Below are 26,949 nucleotides of genomic sequence, written 5' to 3' on the forward strand. Positions count from 1 at the left end.
TACTCCTGTCTGGTTCAGTTTGATATGTCCATTGTTTTGGTCTTCATTAGAGAACCCTGCAGATTCACTATCACTGGATGTAAACAATGAACTGCTTCTCTCCGCCATGATGCAATCATTCAAAATTAAAAACCATCACTGTGTTTTTGCTTTTTCTGACCAACACTGGCTTATTTTCACTCAAGTGATACGGGACCACCACTTATGCATTCAAATTGCATATTCACAACAGGCATGCTTCCTTCTCACTGCTGATTTAGCGTTATTTTCCCACGATCTGCATGTTGCTCCACCACTAATGACGTCCTGTGTATTTACCTATTTGTAGTATACAGGAATTGAACAATGCTCGTGTTGTCCTGTCTCCATATCCACATTTATCTAGTCTGCTTTTACAAACATGAATGTTTTTCGCCTGCACCACCTCTTCTTCTAAGTCGTTCCAAATATTTATGTACAGTATTTACCTAATATACCTAATTGTGATACACACGAGATGTGCTATGCTCGTGAGTTCCCGTCGCTGTTTCTAAATAAGTCAAATTTAGCTTTAAACTTGTTTAAGTTTTTAGACTGGACGATCTCTTTGTCCAGGCTATTCCACAGGTTTATACTTCTGTAAGGAAAACTATATTTCTTGATATCCTTCAAGCAGCTTGATTTCTTCAATTTCATTCCGTGTCCTCTTGTTGCTCTCTTATCCCATACAAACAGATCTTCTCTGTCCATTTTATCTACTCCTATCATGGTCCTGAACACTGCAATCATGTCTCCCCTCTTTCTCCTTTCCTCTAAGGAAGGCAAATCCAGCTTTGCCAGCCTCTGGCTGTATGACAGATGTGCCTGACTGGGGACCATCTTGGTTGCTGTACTTTGTATTCTCTCAATCTTGTTTATATCTTTCTTTTTGTGTAGGGACCTCGCTACCGCTGCATATTCTAACCTGGGGCAGATCATGGCCACTATCAATTTCTTCATCTCCTCATCCATATAATGAAGTGCTACTCTTATGTTAGTCAGGAGTTTATGTGTCTCTCTGACTATCTTGTTAATACTGTATGTCTTTCAGGTGACAAACTATCTTGGGCCAGCACTCCCAAATCTTTCTCTTCTCTCGTTTTTGTGATTAATTCATTACCCTACAAAATAATTCAGTGATGGCCTCCTGGTACGTTTACTCATTTCCAATATTTTACATTTCTTTACGTTAAATTTCATTTCCCACGTCCAGCTCCAATCATGTTTCCTATCCAGATCCTTCTGTAGCATTTTACAGTCCTCCTCAACCTCAGCCTTCCTCATGATCTTTATATATCATCAGCAAACAGACTTGCATAACTGTCCACTCCATCTACCATATCATTACGTGTGTGTGTGTGTGTGTGTGTGTGTGTGTGTGTGTGTGTGTGTGTGTGTTTATTTCATATTCCCATTCTCTTATGTGTGCTTATTTCTCAAGTGCAATGGCAGACTGTTTAAACTTAGTGAAATACATCCATAGCCTAACCCTTCATAAACTAGCCTTGGTGACCATGCTGCTGGCTTCTGATAGACTGATGAATTGAATGCTGTGATGTGTGTCATCCATGGTCCATCTTGGACCTTTTGCACCATATCATCATCATCGTTGAATCACTGAAAGAAAAAAAATATATATTTACTGTGGAAACCCAAATTTAGAAATTTGTACCTTAACTGATATAATATAATTTATATTTTGCAACACTTTGCCTGCAAATTGCACCAGATTTACTGGGCCATTATAGATAGAACAGTATGCAGCATTGATATCAAGACATGAATCATAAACATGGTTTGCACTTTTGGCAATCAGGATAACTGAGTGGAGGTGTCACCATGAGTGTGTACTACGATACCAACTGGGACATCAATGCATATCGGCAAGCACACGAAAGTGAAGAACACTGGCGCCTCAAACGGGAGTTCATGGAGGTGCACAAAGGCAGGATTCCAGAGGATCGGCTCGTGTGTCTGGCTCAGCTCTACCAGAACATTGAGTTGCTTGGATGCAGGTAGGTTATAGCAGCTTTCGGGTTGATCTGGCTCCAAGCTCAGTTTATACCCACTCCCCTTTCATTATATCCATACTGAGCAAACCTGATATAACCTGACTTAATGGTCTAACATACCTTAATGTGACAATCTAACATAATCTGACTTAATCCCTCCTGACTTAATCTAACCTACCCTAACCAGAGCGATTTGAGGATGGGTGGGTTTGGGGGATGGATCAACCAATTCTGTTTGTCTATAGTCAAACGCCGTAAGTCCCATAAGGGGTATTCGTTTGCCTTTGAGTTAGTTGTTTTAGAGGGAGGGGCACTAACCCTCCGCCAACCCACTTGACACATAGGGAACACGTATGAGTTAGTCGTATGGTTACCACCCGGCTTTGTAAATGGCATCCTGGGTTACAGGAAACCATTTGGCATGTCATTCAATATGAAGCCACCTGAAAGGAAGGAGTAGTAAAAAGTGACGGGAATGATAGGAGAAAAAGGAAGAGAGGAAGGCAGACACAGAAAAAGAGTAGGCTAATAAAGAAGTAGGTAGCACTACATCAAGTGAGTGAATAATGGTCGCCACCACCTATCAGCCGGCTACAGTTGAATCACCTGGTTAACCTTTTCACCTCCAGGATGTCATTTGTATTTTAGTCATATACCATAGTTAGAATGGAAAGTGAGAGCCTTGAATAGGAGAGAGTATATAAGTGGGTGGAGAGGGTTGTTAGAGATTTGGAGAGAGGGCTGATCTAAAATTTACCCTGAAGAGAGATTGACAAGGAGAGTGTACATGTGTGAAGCAGACAGTTAGGGTCCAGAGAGCTATAAATAACCTGATAGGGAAAAACCAACAAAACTGTTCAGTTAAGTGGGCCTCAGAGTCCTGATAGATTGATGAATAGCTACTTGGTTTGATGTATGTGTCAACAGGTATCCTGATGAGACAATGCGTCAGGTTGCCGAGCTGGGCCGTGGCATCGCACTGGACTATAAGGAGAGCAAGAAACACAAGTTGCAGCGGACATTTGTGAAGGCATCTGATGCAGCAGAAGCCAGAGCCAAAGGTAGCAGACCCAACTATGCCCCAAACCAGTACCAGTAGGATAGTTTAAATGCAGAGTAGTTAGTTCTGGAGGATATACGAAAACAAGTAACAACCGCAAACTGGTACCAATAGGCCAGTTATGAGCAAACTGGTTAATTCTGGAGGGTATTTGAATGCAGGTAGTGTAACTCATCATTATAAGTCCTTAGTATAAAAGATGTTATCTGATTGAAAAGGATAATCAAACCCCTTCAGATTGGAAAAGCTTTGTTATGAATAGAATACTCATGAAGTGGCAAGACTAACATGAAAAAGACATCCCCTGGCAAAATGGGCCAGTAAGGTTGTAGTGTAATGTAAGATGTGAATGTTGTCGGCACTTACTGTATACCCATAACTATATTCACAGTAAGGATTTGTTTCAGAACCAGTATGTCCCATCATAATTTCCTTGTAATTAATCATCATTTAAAATATACAAAGGTGCCTGGTAGTCAAGTGGTTATAACACCCGTCGAATTGACAGGCTGTAGGTTTTTTCCCGAGAGGGGAATGATGGTTTTTTGATCGTGCATTGCATCAGTGGAAGTAGAATGGTCTTCAACCCTTAAAATTTACTGGACCACATTAGCCTAGCCTCAAGCCTCTACACCTTGAAGGGGCATAATATGCGACTGGCTGTTACCGGTACTGTTTTATATTGATGCATTAAGCTGCACACTGTAGCTTGCTGGTAGTTTAACATTTTGTACTTGTTAATGTTTTCTGACTAGGGGCAGTTGAAAAAAGATAAGTGAAGAATCTCTGTTCTTTCTTAATTTTGGTTCTGTCTGATGAATTCATGAGAGAATCCTCTTTGGCCACAGCCAGAGCACCTGGAAGTGTTCCCCTAAACAGAGGAGTACAGTATTTGCAACCCAGGCTTATTGTAATGTGAACCAAGTGAACTGCAGACTAGAGCTGCCTCTTCCTGCAACACACTATCCTGCTTTGGATAAGGAGGGACTTGAGGGATGTTTATATAACCAAGCAGTAGGGCAGCCCATCTATAACCACCACATGAAGGTGTCCCTCTTCAGCACCAGGAGTACAGTAGAACCTTGAGAGGTGGTAGTTTAAGATAAACTGGAATGACTGTTCTCTCAAATTGCTTACCTTGAGAAGTGATAGTTTAAGATAATCTGGAATGATTGTTCTCTCAGAATTTTTAAAGGATAATTTGTGAATTATGCCATATGTAAGATAATTGCCAAATAAGTCACCTACATAGTCTCTGTCACTACAGTGACACTAGAAGTGTCAGTGCTTGCCTGTAATGCTGGCAAGTGTTACTCTGTTGTTAAAATTAATAAACTCACTTCACTTTGACTGGGTGTAAAAATCTATGTAGAAATGACAGTGGGGTTGCTTAACCAGCCTTGTGCTAATCATGAAAGAATTCATCAGGAAGGATGCAGGGCCATAGTATTATCTTATTCTGCCATTGAGCCATGGAAAATAAGCTCCAGAAGAATTCAAATCTTCACTGTGTTAAGTTGAGCAAACTGTTATTACAGTACCTGAATATGATAAGATGATGAATGGATGTCTGTGGACCACTATGGCCTGGTAATGTTTGACAGTAGAAGCAAGAAGTGATAAGTCAGAAAGGCCAGAGTTGAAGGGGGGTGGGGGGAGACCAAGGATGAGATGGAAGGAAGGGATGGTGAAGCATGTGAGGGAGGCAGGTGTGAGTTGGACAGGGCAGTGTGATGGTCGAGGACAGGGTGACCTGGAGGCAGTTCATATGTAGCCACTGGGATTAAGATGTCAGGCTATAGATAAATGAACAAAGTCTCATATGCTTTGACTTAACAAGGTTTTACCGTATAGTACACATATTTACTTAGGTGTATTTTACCTAGTTGTTATATGCAGGAAATGAGCTATGCTCGTGGGGTCCTGTCTTCATGTCCCAAAAAATCAGACTTTCCTTTAAACTCATTTAAGTTTTTGAACTGGATGATCACTTTGCCCAGGCTATTCCACAGGTCAGTGCATCTGTATGGAAATCTTAATTTCTTGATATCCTTCAAGCAACCTGTCTTTTTCATTTTCATTCCATGTTCTCTTGTTGCTTCCCCATCCCAAACAGATCATCTGTCAGTTTTGTCTGCTTCCATCCTGGCCTTAGAATGCTGCATTCATGTCACCCCTCTCCTTTCTTTCTTCTAAGGAAGGCAGACCGAGCTGTTCTAGTCTTTCTTTCTACAGTAGATCTGCCAGGCTGGGGATCATCTTGGCTTCTGCTCTTTGTATTCTCTCGATCTTGTTTATGTCTTTCTTTTTAAGTGGGAACCACACCACTGCTGAATATTCTAACCTGGGGTGGATCAAAGCCATTATCAATTTTTTCATTGTCTCCTCAGCCATGTATTGAAATGCCACTCTTAGGTTTGTCAAGAGCTTATATGTCTCTTTGACAATTTTGTTAATGTGTTTTTTCTGGTGACAAATTATCTTCGACGAACACTCCCAGGTCCTTCTCTTGTCTCACTTTTGTGATTGGTTCCATTTCCATCGAGTAATTCAGTGATGGCCTCTTAGAACTTTTATCTATTTCCAATTGTTTGCATTTTTTATGCACTGAATTTCATTTCCCGTGCCTGGCTCGGATCGTAAATCTTGTCCAGATCTTGTAGCATTTTATAATCCTCTTCATCTTCTATACACTCCTCATGATTGTGCATCATCTGCAAACAGACTTGCATAACTGTTCATTCCATCGACCATGTCGTTTACATAAATCAGGAACATAACGGGTGCTAGCATTGAGCCCTGCATGACTTCACTTGCCTCTTCCCTCCACCCTGACATCATGTCCTTTATTACTGTCCTCATCTGTCAGTCTCTCTTGAAGTCTCTCATCCAGTCCAAGAGGTTCCCCTTCAGTCCTTCTTTGTGCTCCAGTTTCCACAGTAGTTGCTTATGGGGTACCATGTCAGAGGCTTTCTCCAGATCTAAGTACACGCAGTCCATCCCTCTCTCTCTCTCTCTCTCCTGTAGCACATCAATTGCCCTTGCGTAGAAGCTCAACAAATTAGGGGCACACGATCTTCCATTTCTGAATCCAGACTTTCTGCCAAAATGTCCATCTCCTCCAGATGTTTTATCTACCTGTCTTTCAAGATTCTCTTGCACAATTTTGTGACCATGCTGGTCAGGGACACAGGTCTATAATCTTCTTTATTCCCTCCTTTGTAAATTGCTACCACATTGGCCCTCTTCCATTCCCGAGGCACTTTCCCTTCTTCCAGAGAACACACAGTGTGTGTGTGTGTGTGTGTGTGTGTGTGTGTGTGTGTGTGTGTGTGTGTGTGTGTGTGTGTAAGCCTTTTAGACTGTAGTACTCCTTGTTCTTTTGGGAACAGTACCGATATGTACCCTCTTCAGACTAGTGATGTGTTTTATTGGTTTATTCATGCTCTGAGCAGCTTTGGGGAGACCTCTTGTAGTGAAGGGGTAAGTGAAGGTTATGTCTAATCACTGCAGTTCAAAAGATCTCCACTTAGCTGAATAAAATCATAACGTGGTGACAAGAATATAATTGAAAATGCATCATGGGATTGAAGAAGTCAGTTGCCCCACTCTATATAAGTATGGTAATGTTTTGGTATGGTCTTGACATATCAGTTGGCCAAAATATTACTAGAGATTTGTGGAGTACTTGTACCAGTACAGTGTACAGTACTGTTTATATGTAAAACATGCATTTTAATCCCACATTTTTGTTCACTTAATTTTCAGATATGTGCATGTTTGATGAGTGTATGTAGTTAGTGAACTTTGCAATTAGGTGTAGACCTGTTTGTTATTCAAAGTCAGATACAATTGGAAGGGAGGAGAGTAATTATATGGCATTGTATACAACAGACAGCTGAATATTTTACTGGATGTTTGTATGTAGCAGTATTATATACCATCATGTCCTTGTACTGGTACAAAGCATTTCTTGTTCTGAAGAAAGAAACTTCAATGTAGTTTGATATCCATTGTATTAAATATAGTACATATAAAGAGAAGAAGACTTTCATTGTTCCTGTTCGTCTGCCACGAAGAATTGTTTTTCAGTAAGAGTACGATGTGCTTTGTTCCAGAAGCATGGACATGTTTTATGCAAGCCAAGTGAAGCTTTACCCCCTCCCACCCATCATTATATATATATATATATATATATATTATATATATATATATAATATATATATATACTGTATATATATATATATCTATCTATATATATATATATATATATATTATATATATATATATAATATATATATATACTGTATATATATATATATATATATATATATATATATGTATGCTGATGATGCAGAACTACTGTACTTGCAAATACCAGACAAGAGCTTGGTAGACTAGTGCAGAGTTTTGCTGGTGTCTGTGAGCATCGTGTCTTGAGAGTAAATGTTGAAAAGAGTAAAGTGATGGTTACTGAGAGAGAAGGTGACTCCCAGTGTGATGTTACAGTGACTTGTGAAAGACTGGAATTGTTGAGAGAGTTCAAATACCTGGGTACAGTGGTAGAAAAGAGAGGAAAATTTGTAAAAGAAGTGGAAAGTAGAATGACAAGGAAAGAGTGTAGCTGGTGCAATGAAGGCCTTGATAAGAGAAAGGCTTGCGTATTGCAGCTGCACAAGGCATACATGAAGGAGTGTTAGTGCCAACTTTAACATATGGATGTGTTAGTGCCAACTTTAACATATGGATGTGAGACAATGGTGTGGCATGAAAATGAAAAGTCAAGAGTGAGAGTAATGGAGTTGGGACTGCTGAGGAATGTATTTGGAATACAGAGAGTGGATAGGATACGAAATAATGTGATTCGTGAAAGATGTGGAGTGAGGAAGGCTGTGGACACCAGAATCAAAGAGAGTGTACTGAGTTGGTATGGTCATGTGGAGAGAATGGATAACAATGGAGTGGTGAAAAAGGTATATCTGAGCGAATTTGAAGGAGGGAGGAGGCGAGGTAGGCCAAGGAGAAGGTGGAGGGATATAGCAGATGAGTGTGTGAGGATAAGAGGTTTTGAAGCTGGTCAGGCTAGGGGACTGACAAAAGATCGAGCTGGCTGGGCATGATCAGGGATTTGGCACGCCTTTTTAATGTGACAGCGGCTGGATTCACTCTATCAGATTCCTTTATGTGAAGCTACAGTACCTGGTGAATGTTTTTGGCCAGGATTCCAGGGGCTTGAATGGTGAGTGAATGGAAGCATGGCCCATTAGGCTGGGCAAATTTGGTCTGTCTGGACATTGCACTCCTCACCCTGCCCTAGGGTGGGAAAGGAGGTCCGGGTAATGATGATGATGATATATATATATGTATATCTTTATCATCAGTATTGTAGGAAAGGTATATGGAGAAATATTATGGAGAAAGTAGGAAAGATATCAGAAGTCCTAGTAAATGATGAAGAGGGTGGCTTACGAAGTGGCAGAGGATGTGTGTCTCAAATATTTGCATTGAGACATATAGTGGAGAAGGCATGTGAGAAGGACTATATAGTGTTTATGGCATTTATGGATCCGGAAAAAGCATACGACAAAGTAGGCAGAGAAGGATTGTGGAAGGTTTTGCACATGTACGGTGTACTGTAGATGGTAAGCTGCTAGGTGCTGTCAAGAGTTTTTATGATGGTAGTGAGGCATATGTAAGGGTAAATGGGCATCTGAGTGAATAGTTCTCAATCAGTGTGGGCATGTGACCAGGTGATGTCCCCATGGTTGTTCAATATATATATATGGATGGGGTGATGAGAGAAGTAAAAACACGAGTAATGGAGAGAGGGATGGCGTTGGTAATGATTGGTGATGGATAGAATATCTCAAATTTGTTGTATGCAGATGATGCAGTGCTACTTGCAAATACCAGACATGAGTTTGGTAGATTGGTGCAGAGTTTTGCTGATGTCTGTGAGCATTGTGCCGTGTGAGTAAATGTAGGAAAGAGTAAAGTGATGGTAATCGAAAGATAAGGTGACTCCCAGTGTGATGTTGAAGTGAGTGGAGAGAGACTGCAATTGGTGAGAGAGTTTAAATACCTGGGTACAGTGCTAGAAAAGAGAGGAAAATGTGCAAAAGAAATGGAAAGTAGAGTTACACAAGGGAGGAAGGTAGCTGGTGCTATGAAACCCATCTTAAGAAACAGAGGCTTGAGTGTTGCAGCTGCATGAGGCTTACATGAAGGAGTGTTAGTGCCAGCTTTAAAATATGGATGTGAAACTATAGGGTGACATGAAAATGAAAAGTCAAGAGTGAGAGCAGTGGAGATGGGACAGCTGAGGAATGTGTGTGGAGTACAGAGAGTGGATAGGATAAAAAATAATGTGTTTCTTGAGAGATAAGGAGTGAGGAAGTCTGTGGACACCAGAATCAAAGAGAATTTACTGAGATGGTATTGGCATGTGGAGAGGATGGATAACAATAGAGTGGTGAAAAGGTATATACAGTATGAATGAATTTGAAGGAGGAACGAGGCGAGGTAGGCCAAGGAGAAGATGGAAGGATATGGTGGATAAGTGCGTGAGGAAGAGAGGTATGCAAGTCGATGAGGCTAGTGGACTGGCAAGAGATCGAGCTGGCTGGAATAATGTTGTGAGAAGAAGTGCATGAGCAGGAATTTGGCACCCCATTTTTTTAATGTGATGGTGTTAATACGTTTATGTGAAGCTACAGAATGTGGTGAAAGTTTTTGGTGTATCAGATAGAACCAGGATTCCGGGGACCTGAATGATGAGTGAATGGAAGCATGGCCCATTGGAATGGGCAAACTTGGGCTGTCTGGATGTTGCTGCGCCTCACCTTGCCATGTGGTGGGAAAGGAGGTCCAGATGATGATGATATACACACATAAATACATACATACAGCAAGCTCGCCCCTGACACATGGGTTTCGTTCCTAACGTGGCGCATTCGGTGCAAAACCGCGGAAGTTTTAACTACTCCTTATTTTGCTCCCTACACCCCCTAAATGTGGTGTTTTGCTGTTATCTGCCATTGGTAATCAATATGAAGCACTTTAAGTGGTTAGAAGGTTTATTCAGTGTTATAATTTACAAATACAGTACTGCACAGCAAAACTTCAACATACAGATACATAAACACAAGGCAACATTCTGACGCCAATTGGTTTCGGGACCGTCAGAACAATAACAAGACAGTTTGCCGTCATTAATGAAGACAGCTATGGGGGACGCTAAACTATAATTCAAAGGCAACTACATTGAGGAAGAAACAAGTTAATTAGTGACTAAAGGTGCAACTAATAAATAATATCCAAAGCCTGCGCTATTGAACATAGACTTTGATGGATCCCACTGAAATATAGTTAGTAAAGTATTAATTAATAATATTTATAAAAGTATTAATTAATAAGTATATTTATAGAATGACGAGGAATTGTCCAGGGTGACGAGGAATCGTCCATGTTTTGACAGGGAATTGTCTGACGGTGAACTGACTTGACACTGATCATGGGTAATCATATAAATCAGGTTAACTAGTTACAAGGCATTATTTAATGCTTTACCTTTATTTAAGTGCTTTAACCTACAAGTACTGTACACAGAACAGTAAATATTTAACTTACAAATACAGTACTGTGGAAAAGCAGTACAGCAAATATTTAACAAACAAATAAAAAAGGCAATATTCTGAGCCTATCAGGTAAACTGGTTATAAGACTTTATTTCTTTCTTTAACGTTATTTAATAGTACTTTAACTTGCACATAAACTTACCAGAACAGTAATGTAAATATTTAACATACAAATACTGTACTGTGGAGAAGCAGGACATGATCACGTAATCAAAACAAACTGTGCGTAGTGCTGCTGCTCTGATGTTTGAGGATTTTGTTTTGTTTCATTTTTAAAGGCTCCAACATGCTTGCATGCATCGGCCTTGGTCACCTAATGGCGGCTCTCCATGTTGCACGATCTATTGCAGCCTCCCTGTTCAGTCCCTTAACCCTGAGGTTACACTTAATGACCTCATCCCATGTCTTTCTCAGTCTACCCCTCATAACCCCACCCTCAGTACTAACACTTCTCACCTTCCTTACCCAGTTATCATCCCCCAGCCTCTCCACATGTCCAAACCATCTCAATCTATCTCTCCTCATCACAACACCAATACACTCCAGTCCCATCCTACCTCTCAATTCTTCCATCGTAAACCCAACCCCCCCAGACCTTGGACGCAGGGACGCACTACACATCCACCTAATCATTGTCATTTCTGTATATCTGAGCCTGTGAATATCCTCCTCCTTTACTGCCCAGGTCTCACCACCATACAGTATTACACTCCTAACACATGCTGCATGCAAAGACTCCTTAGCATGTAGGGAGAGTCCTCTCAGTGTCGGACAGGCAAGAGCTCCCTGAACTTCTTCCAACCACTTCTCACCCTAGCCACAGAGCTAGCTCCAGCCCCACCTCCAGCACACAACATGTCTCCCAAATAACAAAACTCTTCCACACACTCAAGAGATTCACCAGCAAGCGCAATCCTTTCACGTCTGACAATCTCTACCTGCTCTTCCCGACACGCCGCACACATAAAATCAGCATTATCTCGCAGTCTACCTCTGATACCACTACATCTCTTGTGCACCCATTTATCACAAACACTGCACAAGATGGAATTACTACCCACGCGCTTGTGGCAAACTGCACATGGCCACTCTCCCTTGTCTTTGACAGTACTGCCACCAACCCTAGATATCATCACTTTTGTTTTATCTTCATTTACCCTTAAGCCCTTGTGCCCCATACCATCTCTCCACTTCCTAAACTTTTCCTCCGCCTCCCTTTCGTTCTCTGCAATCAACACCAAATCATCAGCATACAACATCTCCCACGGGAGTCCGTTTCTGAAGTCATGTGAGAGGGCTTCATGTATCATGATAAACAACATGGGACTCAAAACTGACCCCTGATGCACACCAACGTTCACGGAAAACTCATCACTCAGATCTCCATTCACTCTTACCTGGGTGCGAGCACCCACATACATAGCCATAACCACCCTAACCAGCCATTCCTCCAAGCCAAGCTTTCTCATTACCCACTTCACCATCTCTGTAGGGACTCTGTCAAAGGCCTTTTCCAAATAAACAAAAACAAAATACAGATCCCTTTTCTCCCCCATATATTTTTCGTGAAGCTGTCGAACAATGAATATGGCATCAGTGGTTCCCCTACCTGGCATAAACCCAAACTGCATCTCATTTATATTCACTCTTTCTCTTATCATACCTTCTAAAACTCTCTCCATTACCTTCATTATCTGATCTAAAAGCATTATACCCTGATAATTTCCTCTTTCCAGGGCATCACCCTTCCCTTTATACACATTTACAGTTACAGTCTTCAGTCAATCATCTGGGACAACACACTCATAAGGATCTGCTGGCTCCAAACCTTCCCTGTCCCAGTCAAACTCCTCATTCGACAACAGGCTATAATGCTTTCTCCATGCATCTTTAATATCCTCACTGTTCACCACTACCCTTCCTTCATCATTCTTCACGCACTGCTCACCTATAATATCCTGATTATCCCTCCTCATCACTTGTTTTGACACCTTAAATATCATATTTTTCCTTTCGCCATGATTTAGGTTATCAAGTAAAAGTCTCTGTGACTCAGACTTTGCCCTTTATACCTCTCTTCTAGCCCTACACTTGGCAGCCAAGTATTCCTCCTTGCTACCATCCTTCTTCCATTTCCAGAAAAGCCTTCTTTTCTCCTTAACTGCAGCTTCTACACCCTCATCCCACCACCAGGTTATTTTATATTTTGGTGGTCCTCTTTTCTAGCCACGTATTCCATCAGTAACTCTCAAGAGATTGTTCTCGAGGGCTCTGTACTGTTTAATAACGCCTCTGTCTATGGCTCCCTGTTTACCCACCACTCTCCTCATTTCGCTGTAGAAGGCATCCCTCGCTACTTGGTTTTCCGGCTTCCATATTTTCCTCTTCTTTTTCATCACTCGTCCTTTAAGCACCATATCGCAATACCAATAGTTTGTGCTGCTGCATACTTCCTATAACTTTAACATCCCTCACCAACCTCCTATCAGCCCTCCTAACCAGAAAATAATCTATCTGACTGCTATTTCCCCCAGACTCATACATAATTAACGTACTCTCTCTTTTCCTAAAATATGTGTTACACACAATCATGTCCGTTGCCTCCCCAAACTCGAGTAACCTTTCACCTTCCGCATTCCTTATACCATACGCACATCCCCCATGTACTCCTTCATAACCTTGTGCTGCTTCACCTACATGACCATTTAAATCCCCTCCCAAAACCACTATCTCATCATCCCGCATACCACCTACTACACGTATTAAATCATCCCAAAATCTGTCTCTCTCTACTTCATCCAATCCTGCCTATGGAGCATTTGTCCTTTTAAAGGCCTCTCTTGGTATATTTATAGTTTTCATAATGGTTCTTTAATCTTATATTGTCTTATACATATCTCAGCACTTCTATCTATCTATTTATAGCCCGACGCCCTAATCCCGCAAAGGGTGACCGCAGACAAAACGCCTCCAAGTCGCTCTGTTACCCACCATTTGGCTACCCTCCCCCCAATTCACCCCCCCCCTCCCTCATATACCTCTCAACGCCATTCCTCCACCTCATCCTCAGTCTACCCCTCCCTCTCCCTCCCTCCACCTCACCTACATACACCCTCTTAGTCAGTCGTTCATTCTCCATCCTCTCCACATGTCCAAACCACCTCAGTGTATTTCTCCTAAACTTCTCAACCACATCCACATCCACCCCACAACGTTCCTTTACTTCTTCATTCGTCAACCTGTCCCTCCATGTCACTCCACATGCTCCTCTCAAGTAACTCATTTCCACTGCTCTCACTCTTGACTTGTTCCCCTCTTGCAAGGCCCATGTCTCACTTCCATACGTCAGGGTAGGGATCACAATACTGTCATGCAGTGACTTCTTAACTTCCATTCTCACCTCCCTATTTCTCATCACTGCTTTCAGTGAACCAACAACCTTCCTTCCCTGCTGTACCCTTTCACGCACTTCATCCCCCAACGTTCCATCCTTACTCATCACACTACCAAAGTACTTGAATGCACTCACATTCTCCATATCCTCACCATCCAACCTCACTGTACATTCTGTGACTTCATTCCTCTCAAACACCATAACTTTACTTTTGTTTACATTAACTTTCAGCTTCCTCCTCCTACACACTGTCCTGACTTCATTCACCAAACCTTGCAACTCCCATTCATCTTCACTCAACAATACTGTATCATCAGCAAACAGCAACACCGGAAGCTTCCAAATCTCACCCTCATTCATTAGACCAACCCCCACATCCACTGCCCTACCTTGCACCTCCTTTACAACCCCATCCATGTATATATTAAACAGCCATGGAGACATCACAGAACCCTGTTTCAGTCCTACATTGAGATCAAAGAGCTCACTCAGCTCACCATCCACCCTCACCGTAGCCCTAGCTCCTTCGTACATACTCTTCACAGCACTCAACAATTTCCCCTCCACTCCATATACTCTTAATACCTTCCACATACCTTGCCTATCTATTCTGTCAAAAGCTTTCTCCAAGTCCATGAGGGCAGCATACACTTACTTTCCCTTCTCTAGATACTTCTCCCCTAAACATCTTAGAACAAATATCTGATCTACACACCCTTTTTCCTTCCTAAATCCCCCTTGTTCTTCTCCAGCTAGCTTCTCTGTCATATGCCTAACCCTATCAATGAGTATTCTACCATATATTTTACCAGTCATACTAAGAAGGCAAATACCCCTATGGTTACCACATACTTCTCTCTCCCCTTTTCCTTTGTATAAAGGAACAATTATACCTGATTTCCAGTCCTGTAGAACCCTTCCCAATCTACACAACTTCCATATCCACTCCACAACAATCTCACCCCCATACCTCAGCATTTCACCACACACTCTGTCAATTTTTGGGGCCTTTCCCAACTTGATCTTCTTCATTGCTTCCACTACTTCTGCCCTACTGATCTCTTCCTCCCTCCTCTCATCTCTTCTTCTCCCAGCCATTCCCCAGCCACTTATACTCGCACTGCTCTCACTCTCTACATTCAACAAATCCTCAAAGTGCTCCTTCCATCTCCTCAATTTCTCTCTCCTCTCCACCAACAATCTATAATTCATATCTTTCACTCCCCTACTATTTCCCCTTTCACACTGCCTTACTTTCTTTACTTCCTTCCTAAACAATTTCGTACTCTCCCTCCATTTCACACTCAGATTCCTCCCAAACTCTTCATCCACTTTCTTCTTACTCTCCTTCACCAGTCTCTTCACCTCCCTTCTCCTGCTTACATATACCTCTCTCTTCTCTCTCTCATCTTCTCCCCTACCTATACTCGCCAACCATTCACTATATGCCTTCTTCTTTTGTTCCACAGCTCATTTCACCTCATCATTCCACCATGGTGTCCCTTGCACACCCTTGCATCTCCTCCTTGCTCCACAAACCACCTCACACGCAGCGCCTATCTCTTCCGTGAATATCTTACGTACATCTTCCACCCCTTCCATCTGCTCTAGCTCATACCTTCCCAATCTTTCTTCCACTGTGCCCCTATACTCTGCCATTTTCTCACTATCTTGCAAATTCTCCACTCATATCACAGGAGCTGTTTCCTCCTGTCTTCCCCTTCAGCACTTACTGCGTATAATTGTTAGCGCGTTCGGCAAGAACGTATTCAGGGTGAGCTTACTGTACATCCATATATATATACTGTATATATATAGTAAAACCTTGATGTAACACACTTCAATAGACCGGAATTCGCTTTTCTTGGACTCGAGGAGCTACAAGACTACTGTAAATTCCTATATATCAGAAAAAGTTTGATAAAGCCAGAAGCAGTCTGGACTGCCTGACCACTTCAGCTATGTTCACCACAATAAGGTAAATAAAAGACATGTTTATCAGTGTACAGTGCAGTATTATTATATATATATTATACCATTTGATGAATGTAGTGAAGTTATAACACAGTACAGTATCGCAGTGGAAGTCAGAAAAGTTTAAAATCCATTCATGCGATCCGGACTAATGTCTGACATATCAGAAAAAGTCCAGGTTAGCAGGGGGAAGTCCGGACTTTGCTTTTATCTGAATTTCGCATTTTTTGGAATGCTTTGGGGCCCATTTAGTCCATCATAGTAAGGTCTTACTGTACTGTGTGTATATATCTATCTATCTATCTATTGCCAGATGCCTCAATCCCGTTTGGGGTGGCCACAAACAAATCGCCTCCACGTCACCCTGTCCCCCGCCATTTCACTGCCCTGCTCCCAACTCACATCCCCCTCTCTCATATACCTCGCCACCCCATCCCTCCATCTCATCCTCAGCCTCCCCCTCCCTCTTCCCCCCTCCACCTCACTCACATACACTCTCTTCGTCAGTCTTTCACCCTCCATCCTCTCCACATGGCCAAACCACCTCAGTGTGTTCCTCATAACGCTTCCTATCACATCCACATCCACACCACAACGCTCTTTTATATCCTCATTCGTCAGCCTGTCTCTCCATGTGACTCCACAGGCTCCTCTTAAATAACTCATTTCCTCTGCTCTCACTCTTGACTTGTGTCCTTCCAACAACATCCAAGCTTCACTTCTATACATTAGAGTTGGTTTCACAATACTGTCATGTAGTAACTTTTTCACTTCCATGCTCACTTCCCTGTTTCTTATCACTGCTTTCAGAGAACCAGCAACCTTTCTTCCCTGCTGTACCCTTTCAAGCACTTCACCCTCCAAACCTCCATCCTTACTCATCACACTACCCAAGTACTTAAACGTACTCACATTTTCCAATTCCTCACCATCCAACCTCGCTGTACATTCACTGACTTCACCTCTTTCAAAGACCATCACTTTACTCTTCCCTACATTCACCTTTAGATTCCGTTTCTTACTCTCCCAAACTCATCCACCAAGCCTTGCAGCTCCCCTTCGTCTTCACTCAACACCACAGTATCATCTGCAAACAACAGTACAGGGAGTTTCCAAACACTACCCTCTCTCACCAGGGCCACTCCAACATCCACTACCCTACCTTGTACCTCTTTTATTACCCCATCCATGTACAGATTGAACAACCATGGAGACATGACACATCCCTGTTTCAACCCAACCTTCAAAGAGAAAAATTCACTCAGTTCACCATCCACATGCACTGCATCCTTAGCACCATCATCCATACTCTTCACAGCATTCAACAACTTCCTATCTACTCCATATATTCTTAATACTTTCCACAATCCTTGTCTATCCAGTCCCTGTCATATGCTTTCTCCAAATCCATGAAAGCCACATACAACTTCTTTCCCTTCTCTAGAAACTTATCCACTGAAGATCTAAGAATGAATATCTGATCTACACAACCACTTCCCTTCCTAAAGCTTCCCTGTTCTTCTCCAACTAATTTCTCTGTTCTTTCTCTAACTCTGTCAATAAGTATCCTACCATACACTCTTCCTATTATACTAAGAAGACAAATGCCCCTATGATTACCACACACTTCCTTTTCCCCTTTTCCCTTGTATAAGGGAATAATTATACCTGACTTCCAATCCTCCGGGACTCTACCTTCCTCCCAGGCCAATCTGCACATCTTCCACGTCCATTCTACTACTATCTCTCCCCCATACTTCAGCATTTCACCACACACTCCATCAATTCTTGGGACTTTCCCCAATTTAACTTTCTTCATTGCTTCCATAAATTCTATCCTTTTGATTTCTTCCTGTCTTCTCACCTCCCTCCTTCTCCCAGCCATTCCCCAGCCACTTATACTCGCATTACTTCCATCCTCTATGTTCAACAATTCCTTAAAGTGTTCTCTCCATCTGCTCACTTTTTCTCCCTTCTCCACTAGTAATCTACCATATTTATCATTCACTCCCCTGCTAACTAAGCTTCCACCCTGTCTAACTCTTTTCACCTCTTTCCAGAACATTTACTTACAGTCCTTCCACTTTACACTCAAGTTCCTTCCAAATTCCTCATCCGCTCTCTTCTAAATCTCTCTTACTAATCTTTTCATCTCTCTCTTTCTTTCTACATATAACTCTCTCTTCTGCCTCTCAGCTTCTTCCACGCCCCTATTTCTTATCCATTCTTTGTATGCTTTCTTCTTTTGTACCACAGCCTGTCTCCCCTCTTCATTCCACCACGCTGTTCCTTGCACACCCCTCCGTCTTCTCATCATCCCACACACCACATCACATGCTGTGCATATTTCTTCTGTAAATATCCTGCACACTCCTTCCATGTCCCCCATCTGCTCCAATTCATATTTGCCCAATCGTTCCTCCACTTTTCTCTTATACTCTGCCTTTTTCTCATCCTCTTGTAACCTTTCCAATCTCCTTACAAATACTCCTTCCTGTCCTTCCCTTCTTCTATTTTTCCATCCTAATTGGACCTTGATTCTGGCCACCACCAATTAGTGGTCAGAAAGTCCACTCCCCCAACCTCTATAAGCTCTTGAATCCATTACACATTTTCGCATCCTTTCATCCACACACACATAATCAATCATTGCCTTTCTTTCATTCAGTTCACCACCCACCCTTCTCATCACTTGCCATGTATACCTGTGGATCATTTTGTGCGTGAAGAGGGTATTGGCTATCACCAACCCCCCTCCCAGCACAAATGTCCACTAACGCACTGCCATTCTCATCTATCTCAGCAGGCACACCCCACTCACCAACTATTCCATCCTCCTTCACATTCCCTGCTTTACCATTCATATCACCTGCCAAAAACACTCTCTCATTCCTTCCAAACTTTTTCATGCACATCATCATAATGATGAGATGAATATTACATTGACATTAAACATCCAGTAGAACCCCGGAATCTTTACACAATTCGTTTCAGGAGGCTGTACTAGTTGCGAATTGTTTGAAAACTGAATCATTTTTTTCCATAAGAAACAATGTACAGTACAGTATTTTGCATTAATCCGTTCTTTAGTATGGATGAAACGGTAGGTTTCGCCATACCATGATGAATAGCAAGATTGGAGACACGGGTTCCACTTTCAAACTTTACAATGAGTTCTTTTTTCAGCTCAATTGTTGTTATCATTGCTTTTCTTTTAGCTCAAGCTGACTCACTAATCTTCTTAGGGCCCATGATTACGTACAATTTTGCTAATGAAAAGTAATCCCTCTAATATCCAAACGCCCAATATCCGAACATCCCCACTAACCGGACATAATCGTCCTGGGATCCAACATTCCCAAAATGGGCCAAAAACTGCAAAAAATTTGAAAAAAATCTGACTTTTTTTACCACCCATAATTTGAAATTGCCGCCTGGCACCGAACAGCTGTTACACCATGGTCCCTTCACCCCTTCCTTCCTCCCCCTCCCCCCTCCCCTGTCAGGATTGCCATTTGGTATTTTTCATTACCAAGTGTGGGCCAATTTGGTAATGAAAAATTCGTTTGGTAATGAATCAGAATAATGCATTACCAGATGGATTTATCACATGTATGAGGATACACAGGATGGAGATGGTGGATTGTTTGCTCTCTCTGATTAATCTGCTACCCTACATAGCGTGAAAATAATCAACATGGTGTTAATTATAAGGAGAGTGATTGCATGTATTTCCACTTGTATATATAATTAGTGAAGAATAAATGCTAGCTTTATGAATTTGGTAATGAAAAGTTAAATTTGATAATGAAAGTTGAGGAGATTGGTAAAGTGGTTGTTGCGATCTGGCAACTCTGTTACCCCACCATCATCAACAGTCACTGCCTAACTCTGATCGAGAGCAGATGCTCATAGCAGTGCAAGCCACAGGTGCTTGTTTTTTGTGAATAAACTGCAATACCTCACTACTAGAACACACAAGAATTTACAGTGTTGTGCAGTGTTAAGAAATTAGAATTTAGAGTGCAGAGGATTAACTGTGGACTGCAAACTGGCGGTTCAAACCAGTCCAGGAGCCAGGGACTTGTAAGTACCCAGAATGTTTAATATTGTATAAACTCACCTCTAAAACCTCATTTTATGGTTCTTTTGTATTTATTTCAGTCTTTTATGTCCCTTATTGGTGTGATTTGGGTCTTAAATAGGTGCAATGCATGTCCAGAGGGAGTTGTATAGGTGTTTCTCTGAGTTAGGGTTCATAATTACAAGTCCATAAGCTGGGGCCCAATATCCGGACCTGCCTATGGCTCTATTACGTTGCATATTGGAGGGATTACTGTACGTAATTTATCACAAAGTTTAATGGAGCTTGTATGACTGATGCATAGCTGACGGAAGAGAAAATGGGACTGGCAATCACGTGGCACCTATGACGCTGTGTCCGTTAATGCGAATAGCGGGTCGCCGTACGAAAACTGGAGCGATTTTTGGACAAAAAAGCTGTACAAAAACCGACTTCTACAAGTACGAATTCTGGGGTTCCACATTATCAGTGCCTTTAGACTGGGAAGAGAGTCAGAATATCTGTAGTAGTCTCACTGTAGACCCTAAAGCTCCTTTTCATTCACTCTGCACACTTGAACCAACCAGCACATTTTAATCTATAGTCTATTGCAGAGCTATTCAACTGGCAGCCCGCAGGCCTAATCCGGCCCTTGAGTCAATTTTGTTTGGTCCTTTGACCAACTCAGAAGAGTGGAAATAAACAAATAAACAAGCATAAGACAGTTTTGTGTTTTTATATATATGTATATAGCAGAAAATGTAAATGCAGGTAACATTTGAATTTATTTTTTCTATAAGTGTTTAGATAGAGGGAAAAAAGAGGTAAAATAATGTATGGCCCTTTTGTTAATATGAGTTTCATAATTTGGCCCTACTTCTAGTGTAGTTGAATAGCCACAATTTATGGCCTCCTTAGATGCCCTGTTACATGAAATATTTTGTCTGCCTCTGTCTTTCTTGTCAATCATCTATTCTTTTGTTTCATCAGTAGTGTAGGGGCCCAGGGCTAGGCTACTCAGTCCTGACATTTAAGGCAAGTATGACCAGCCTTGCTTACCTCCTGAGTGACTAATATCCTCCAACCACCCTTTAAATAAATTATCATCTGTGTTACCCCATGAGGAGTGTAGAAGCCCAGGGCTAGGCAAGTTGTTCCTGACATTTAAGATGAGAGTGACCAGCCTTCCTCATCCCTGAGTGGCATTACGTGAGCAGTAAACCCCAACCACCCCTTGGATATAAACCTGCACAGGCTCAATCCGACTGGAGCCCGTATTTATCTACTTAACTGCCAGGCACCATGATCTGATTATATGGTTACCACCCAGTATAGTAAATGGTTTCCTGGTGTACAGGAAACCATTTGGCTTGTCACTCAGTGTAGAGTCACCTGCAGACAGAAGGAAGAGGAAAAAATGGAGGAAAGAAAAATAGAGGAGGAAGGACGAATAGAAAGAAAGAAGAGAGGAAAGGGCAGTCACTCAAAAGCAGCACTACTTCGGATGAGTGGATGGTGAGCGCCCCCACCTTCCACCATCTGGTAGGAGCACCTATACTCAACCAGACCACCAGGTGTCATTGTTACTTGAAATGCTGGGGAATAACTTTTAGGCAACAAAGTTCTGCCCACCTATGGTCAAGGTGCTTCACAGCCATTAAGTCTCTCCATGGTCTGTCTAGGATGCTGGAGAGGAATGTCTTTTTTTTGGTGGCACAGACATAATCAGGCAACTACTCTTCTCAGATATGCTAACATCCCTAAATTCCCTCCCTGTCCCCCAAAGGAAGATGGTAAACTGGTCAAAAAAAAGAGGTTCATTCTGCTGTGCACTAGGTTCATGTTCAGATGAGCCTGGGATTGCAAGTACTACTACTACTATGGTGGAATCTCGTAAATCACATGATCCTAAACAGAGGATTCATAATACACGGCAACATCTTGCAACAGTTTGCAACATCAGTAGATCGTGGAAATTACACGAAGTTCGCAGGTGCAGCCTCGAAAAAGACGCTTGTCTGATGCCTCATGTAATATGTGCCACCATTACCCCAAGTCCGCATGTCTGGCTGGGTGTAAACTAATCATGGTCAAGCATGGCAATTACCAAACCAATCATATTCAAGCATAGCACTTTACTGTATGCCAGTTAGTAATTTCTTTACCAAACGAATGTGGTGATTTCACTTAACTTATGACCTCAGGGTAAGTAATTTTGATACATATGCAACACAATTAACTGTTGAATTGTTACAACAAGAAGCGATTGGAAAATGACAAAATATACCTTTTTTGGGGGGAGGAAGCGGCCAGGTTGCCCACGGCAGTGTTTACCGACGATCTCTTCAACTGACCACGTTGTTTACCAACCAACACGCTGACTGGACACATCAGTGTATCCCATGTCAAGCTATGGTGATTTAACCAACCCTAATGTAATCAAACCAAGCCTATGGAAAACTTAATGATTTAACCAAACCAGACCTAATCCAGCCTAACCTCACTTGTGTTTGACAGCCAGCATTCAAATTAAAAAATGAATGTTAGGAACGCCTAATGTGGCCAGCTACTGGTAGACATTGGCAAAATATTTACGCATTCTATATTCTCATTTATAGCATTCAGAGGTAAGTTTATAAAAATGCTCAGTAGCTGTGGTAATTCAGAAAAAATAACAGGTGACCTGTGAAAGACTCATTTCAATAGAAAATATGGAAAAGCCATGCCCATTTGGTAGAGAATTAATGCCAATCACAGTGCTTCCCTCCCACGCCAAGCATGAAGGATGCATGTGCATGGCGCCCTGATGCCTGGCTTAGTACATTGTCTCCTCTCCATTGTTAGCGTGTGGTTCCAGCGTGGCTTATGAGATGATTCCCCCTCTCCCCCATGCTTCCTCAGCCTGCCCAGTGTTACCATGGCCATTTGTAATCCTCCTAAGCCTACAACTTCTTTGAGGAAGGGGAAGAAGAAGACAGCATTAACTTACACCCAAAAGTTTGATGTAATAAGGAGGATTGATGGCAGTGAGAAGAAAGCCAAAGTTGACCACTATTATGGACTCAACGAATTGACAACTCTTACAATGACACAGAGGCAGTTAAGGATGATGACGACACTGCTTCTGTTGTCTCCAAACTGGACACTGGACATCAAGAGGTTTCTGAGGGAAGCTGTCGAGGAGGAAGCGGCACAGAGGTGCCAGCATGAGACGGCATCACACTCGCCTCGTGCTGAGAGGTCATAGTCTGCCTCAAGCCTCAGAACCCCTCTCCCCTCCCCCGTTCATTCAAGCCATGTTGTCACTCTGAGTCAGGTAAGAATCTTACAATGTTGTTCATTCCCATTAACTATGCTTTACTAATTGCTTTTCCAGGTTGTTAGTATTCACTGGTGACCAGTTTGATGTAAGTTTGGGGGTAAAGGGGGCAACTTTTCTGAGATGACAGGCTCATAAGTAACTCTCCCCATATGATTAGATATTTCTATCCATCCATCCACCCATCATCCAATCCTACATTGCCCCATGAGGAACGTAGGAGTCTGGGGCTAGGCAGTTGGTCCCGACATTTCTAATTCATGGAATTCTCAAATCGCAGCATATGCTCAGTACCATAAAGCAACGATTTAGGAGATTCCACTGTACTGGTACTACATGACTTTGGTTGGGATGTGATTAGACTGAGAATCTGGAGAGACTTTAATACCCTGGGTTCCTCTGCACTCAGACCCGGCAATCCTTCAGGATGCCTTCAATTTGGTCTGGGGTTTTCAAGTAGTAATAGCAGTAGTACTGTAGTGAAGCTGTATCCCCAGGTTCATAAAAAATGTGAGTCTGATGGACTTCAGGCCAAAGTTATCCTTCTTAGGCATTTTACCCTCCTTCATTTGAGGGACAGAAGAGGAGCTGAGAGAAGTTTGTATAAACATGCAGCTCCACTGCCCAGTTGTATCTGTGTCCCCATGTGAAGGTAACCCTCTTCAGCACCTGGGATTTTCAAGTACTAGAGGGACACCAGGTTGAAGGTCAGTGGGCTCCACTTGTTAAACTTTTGCACATAAAGCCCAAGGAAGGTATGGAAATAATAGCTCTCCAGGCACTAAATCCTTTGAGCCAGTTAGTGGAAGGTTTTATCATCAGAATCTGTTCCATTTTGGGAACCACTGAATGGGATGACTGTGGCAGTGCCTCCAGGCTACCATATCCTCACCCACCTGTCACTCTGTCAACCAATTCTCTTCTGCTTACTTCCCTTTAACCAGTATACTACATCACTCTTTTCTTCCAAATCACATAAACTCACAATTTTTTCTTAATTATAAAAACAAAAGTACTTATTTGTATTTCTCAGGGATGAAGAGAATGAAGTATGATGGTCCAAACAAAGACAACAGTACATCACACAGAGCTGCCAATGACAGTGTTTATCAGGGAAGTAACAAGAAAGACTCTGGCTTGCTGCCTGAACGTTCATGGCAAAACAGTAGAGGTCCAGCTCAAGACCAGAACAAGTTAAACTCCTGGAAAGACAGCAGAAATCCATTTGGAAACAGGAGAGAGGAACTCAAACCCACAACTCCAAAAGCAAATGCACTACTTGCTAACTGGAACCAAGCTGGCACAAGTGTGGCAAATAAGTCGAAACAGGGCAACGCCAGCTTGAACAGGACAAGAGAGCAATCCGAATGCTTGGATAACCTGGCAAAGCGGAACGATGCTTTACTCAGTAGCTGGAACCAGGCAGGGACAAGTGTGTCAGGTGAACCAACTCCAGGTGCCATCAACATGAGACTCTTAGCAACTATTCAGAAATATGAGAAGGCCTCCAAGAAATCCAGCAAGAAGATGGAAGTCCCTAACACCAATGCCCCAGCTCAGAATCAGAGAGGCTTAATGGCAACAAGTCAGAAGTCACAACCACAGGTCCAAAGAAATTCAAATCCAGGTTTACTAAGGTATGGATATTTTACTGCACTAACAACTGTACAATCAGCCTGCCCCCCCTCCCCTTTGTGTGTGTGTGTGTGTGTGTGTGTGTGTGTGTGTGTGTGTGTGTGTGTGTGTGTGTGTGTGTGTATAGTGTTAGGGGATAGACACAACTGGGAATGGCAAAATTTCACAAATAATGAAAACCCATCTAAAAGATTCCTCTCAGCCAAAATTTAACCATGTGATTGCCCAGAAATTCTTTGTAGTGCCCCAAGCATCACCATGCATTAGAGTCTACTTCTTTAAGTTCCCACCCTAGGGCAGGGTGAGGAGTAACAATGTCAGACAGCCCAAGCTTGTTCAGTTCAGTGGGCCACACTTCCACTCACTCACCATGAAGCCTCTGGAATCCCAGATAGGGCCAGGATTCTGGGGGCATGAATGGTGAGTGAATGGAGGCATGCCCCTTTGAATTGGGCAAACTTGGGCTGTCTGGACGTTGCTACTCACCCTGCCCTAGGGTGGGAGAGGAAGTCTTGATGATGATGATGATGATGATGGTTTATTTAAGCACAAGTTTTGATGAAATCTCAGGATACACAATAAATTAGTGTATATTCAGGTGGGTCACTCATTTGTGAATAATCAAAAGCATCAAAGTCAAAACAGTGAAATGCAAAGGATGACAGCATTATTTAAACTAAGAGTGCATAAAGATGTAAACCAATTCTGAAGCATATGTAAATAAAATTTCTATATTGTTGCCAGCTAAATTCAGTAATGTGGGATGCAGGTTAACTGCAGTTAACAGTTACAAGTATTCCACATACAGTATACATACTGTACATACATACATCATCTAATCCTGTGTTGCCCCAGGAGGAGCGTAGGAGCTCGGTGCTAGGCAAGCTGGTCCTTACCTTTATGATGAGACTGACCAGCCTCACCCATCCCTGATTGGCATTACATGAACAATAAACCTCAACCATCCATGGATATAAACTGACACAGGCTCCATCCAGTTGGAGTGCCTTAATTACCCACCAAACCAACAGGCGCCATAGCTTGGTTATATGGTTACCACCCAGTGTAATAAATGGTTTCGTGGTGTACAGGAAGCCATTTGGCTTGTCACTCAATGTAGAGTCACCAGTAGACAGAAGGAAGGGGAAAGAAAGAAGGAAAAGACATAAGAGGAAGGAAGGAAAGAAAGACAAGAGATGAAAGGGCAGCCACCAGAGAGCAGCACTGCATCAAATGAGTGGATGCAGAGCGCCCCCACTTACCACCTTATGGTCGTAAGAAATTAGACTCTTGATTTTACTTTTGCACTCACAGTCTTAATAATATGGCTGTCAGGGTAAGGGCAGTGGAAATGGAATTGCTGAGGAATGTATGTGGGGGTCTAATCAACAACTTATCCAGTGAAATGGGCCACTCACCATTTGAGCCCCCAGAATCCTGGTGTGGAGCCTGGATTCTAGGGGGCTTAAGTGGTAAGTAAATGAGTGTGTGGCCCATTTATTGGGCTTGCTATCGAATAATTATCCCATTGTAATGTTTTTCTTGTGTCCTTGCATTTTGGACAATACCTCACCCCTCCTGTGAGTGTGAAAAAGAAGCAGGATGATGATGATGAAGACTGTATTTTGAGCGATAGAGTAGATAAGATAAGAAATATGATTCACAAAAGATGTGGGGTAAGGATGTTTGTTGATAATGGGTAGTAGCGAGTTTGGTTACATGTAGATCGGGTAATGACAAGTATATACAGTATGTGTGTGAGCTTGAAGGAAGAAGAAAAAAGAAAGAGGAAGGATATGGTAAATGTGTTAAAAAGCAGGGTACAGAAGTAGATCTA

At 42.2% G+C, this 26,949-nt stretch overlaps 1 protein-coding gene across 1 annotated transcript in view; it reads left to right on the forward strand.

Annotated features, from left to right (window-relative positions):
- The first annotated feature begins 1,743 nt into the window (after nt 1-1,743).
- LOC145417875 (uncharacterized) overlaps nt 1,744-26,949 on the forward strand; it is a 46,592-nt gene continuing 21,386 nt past the window's right edge. Inside the window, exons 1-5 of the mRNA XM_080286491.1 lie at nt 1,744-2,033; nt 2,958-3,128; nt 23,060-23,398; nt 24,144-24,232; nt 24,511-25,114. Of these exons, the coding sequence (XP_080142617.1) occupies nt 1,858-2,033; nt 2,958-3,128; nt 23,060-23,398; nt 24,144-24,232; nt 24,511-25,114 (1,379 nt within the window). The 5' untranslated portion in view covers nt 1,744-1,857. The remainder of the gene's footprint in view (nt 2,034-2,957; nt 3,129-23,059; nt 23,399-24,143; nt 24,233-24,510; nt 25,115-26,949) is intronic.

Source organism: Coenobita brevimanus, chromosome 111, assembly GCF_032717465.1.
Source record: "Coenobita brevimanus isolate Jiangsu-jjx chromosome 111, ASM3271746v2, whole genome shotgun sequence".
Lineage (NCBI taxonomy): Eukaryota > Metazoa > Arthropoda > Malacostraca > Decapoda > Coenobitidae > Coenobita > Coenobita brevimanus.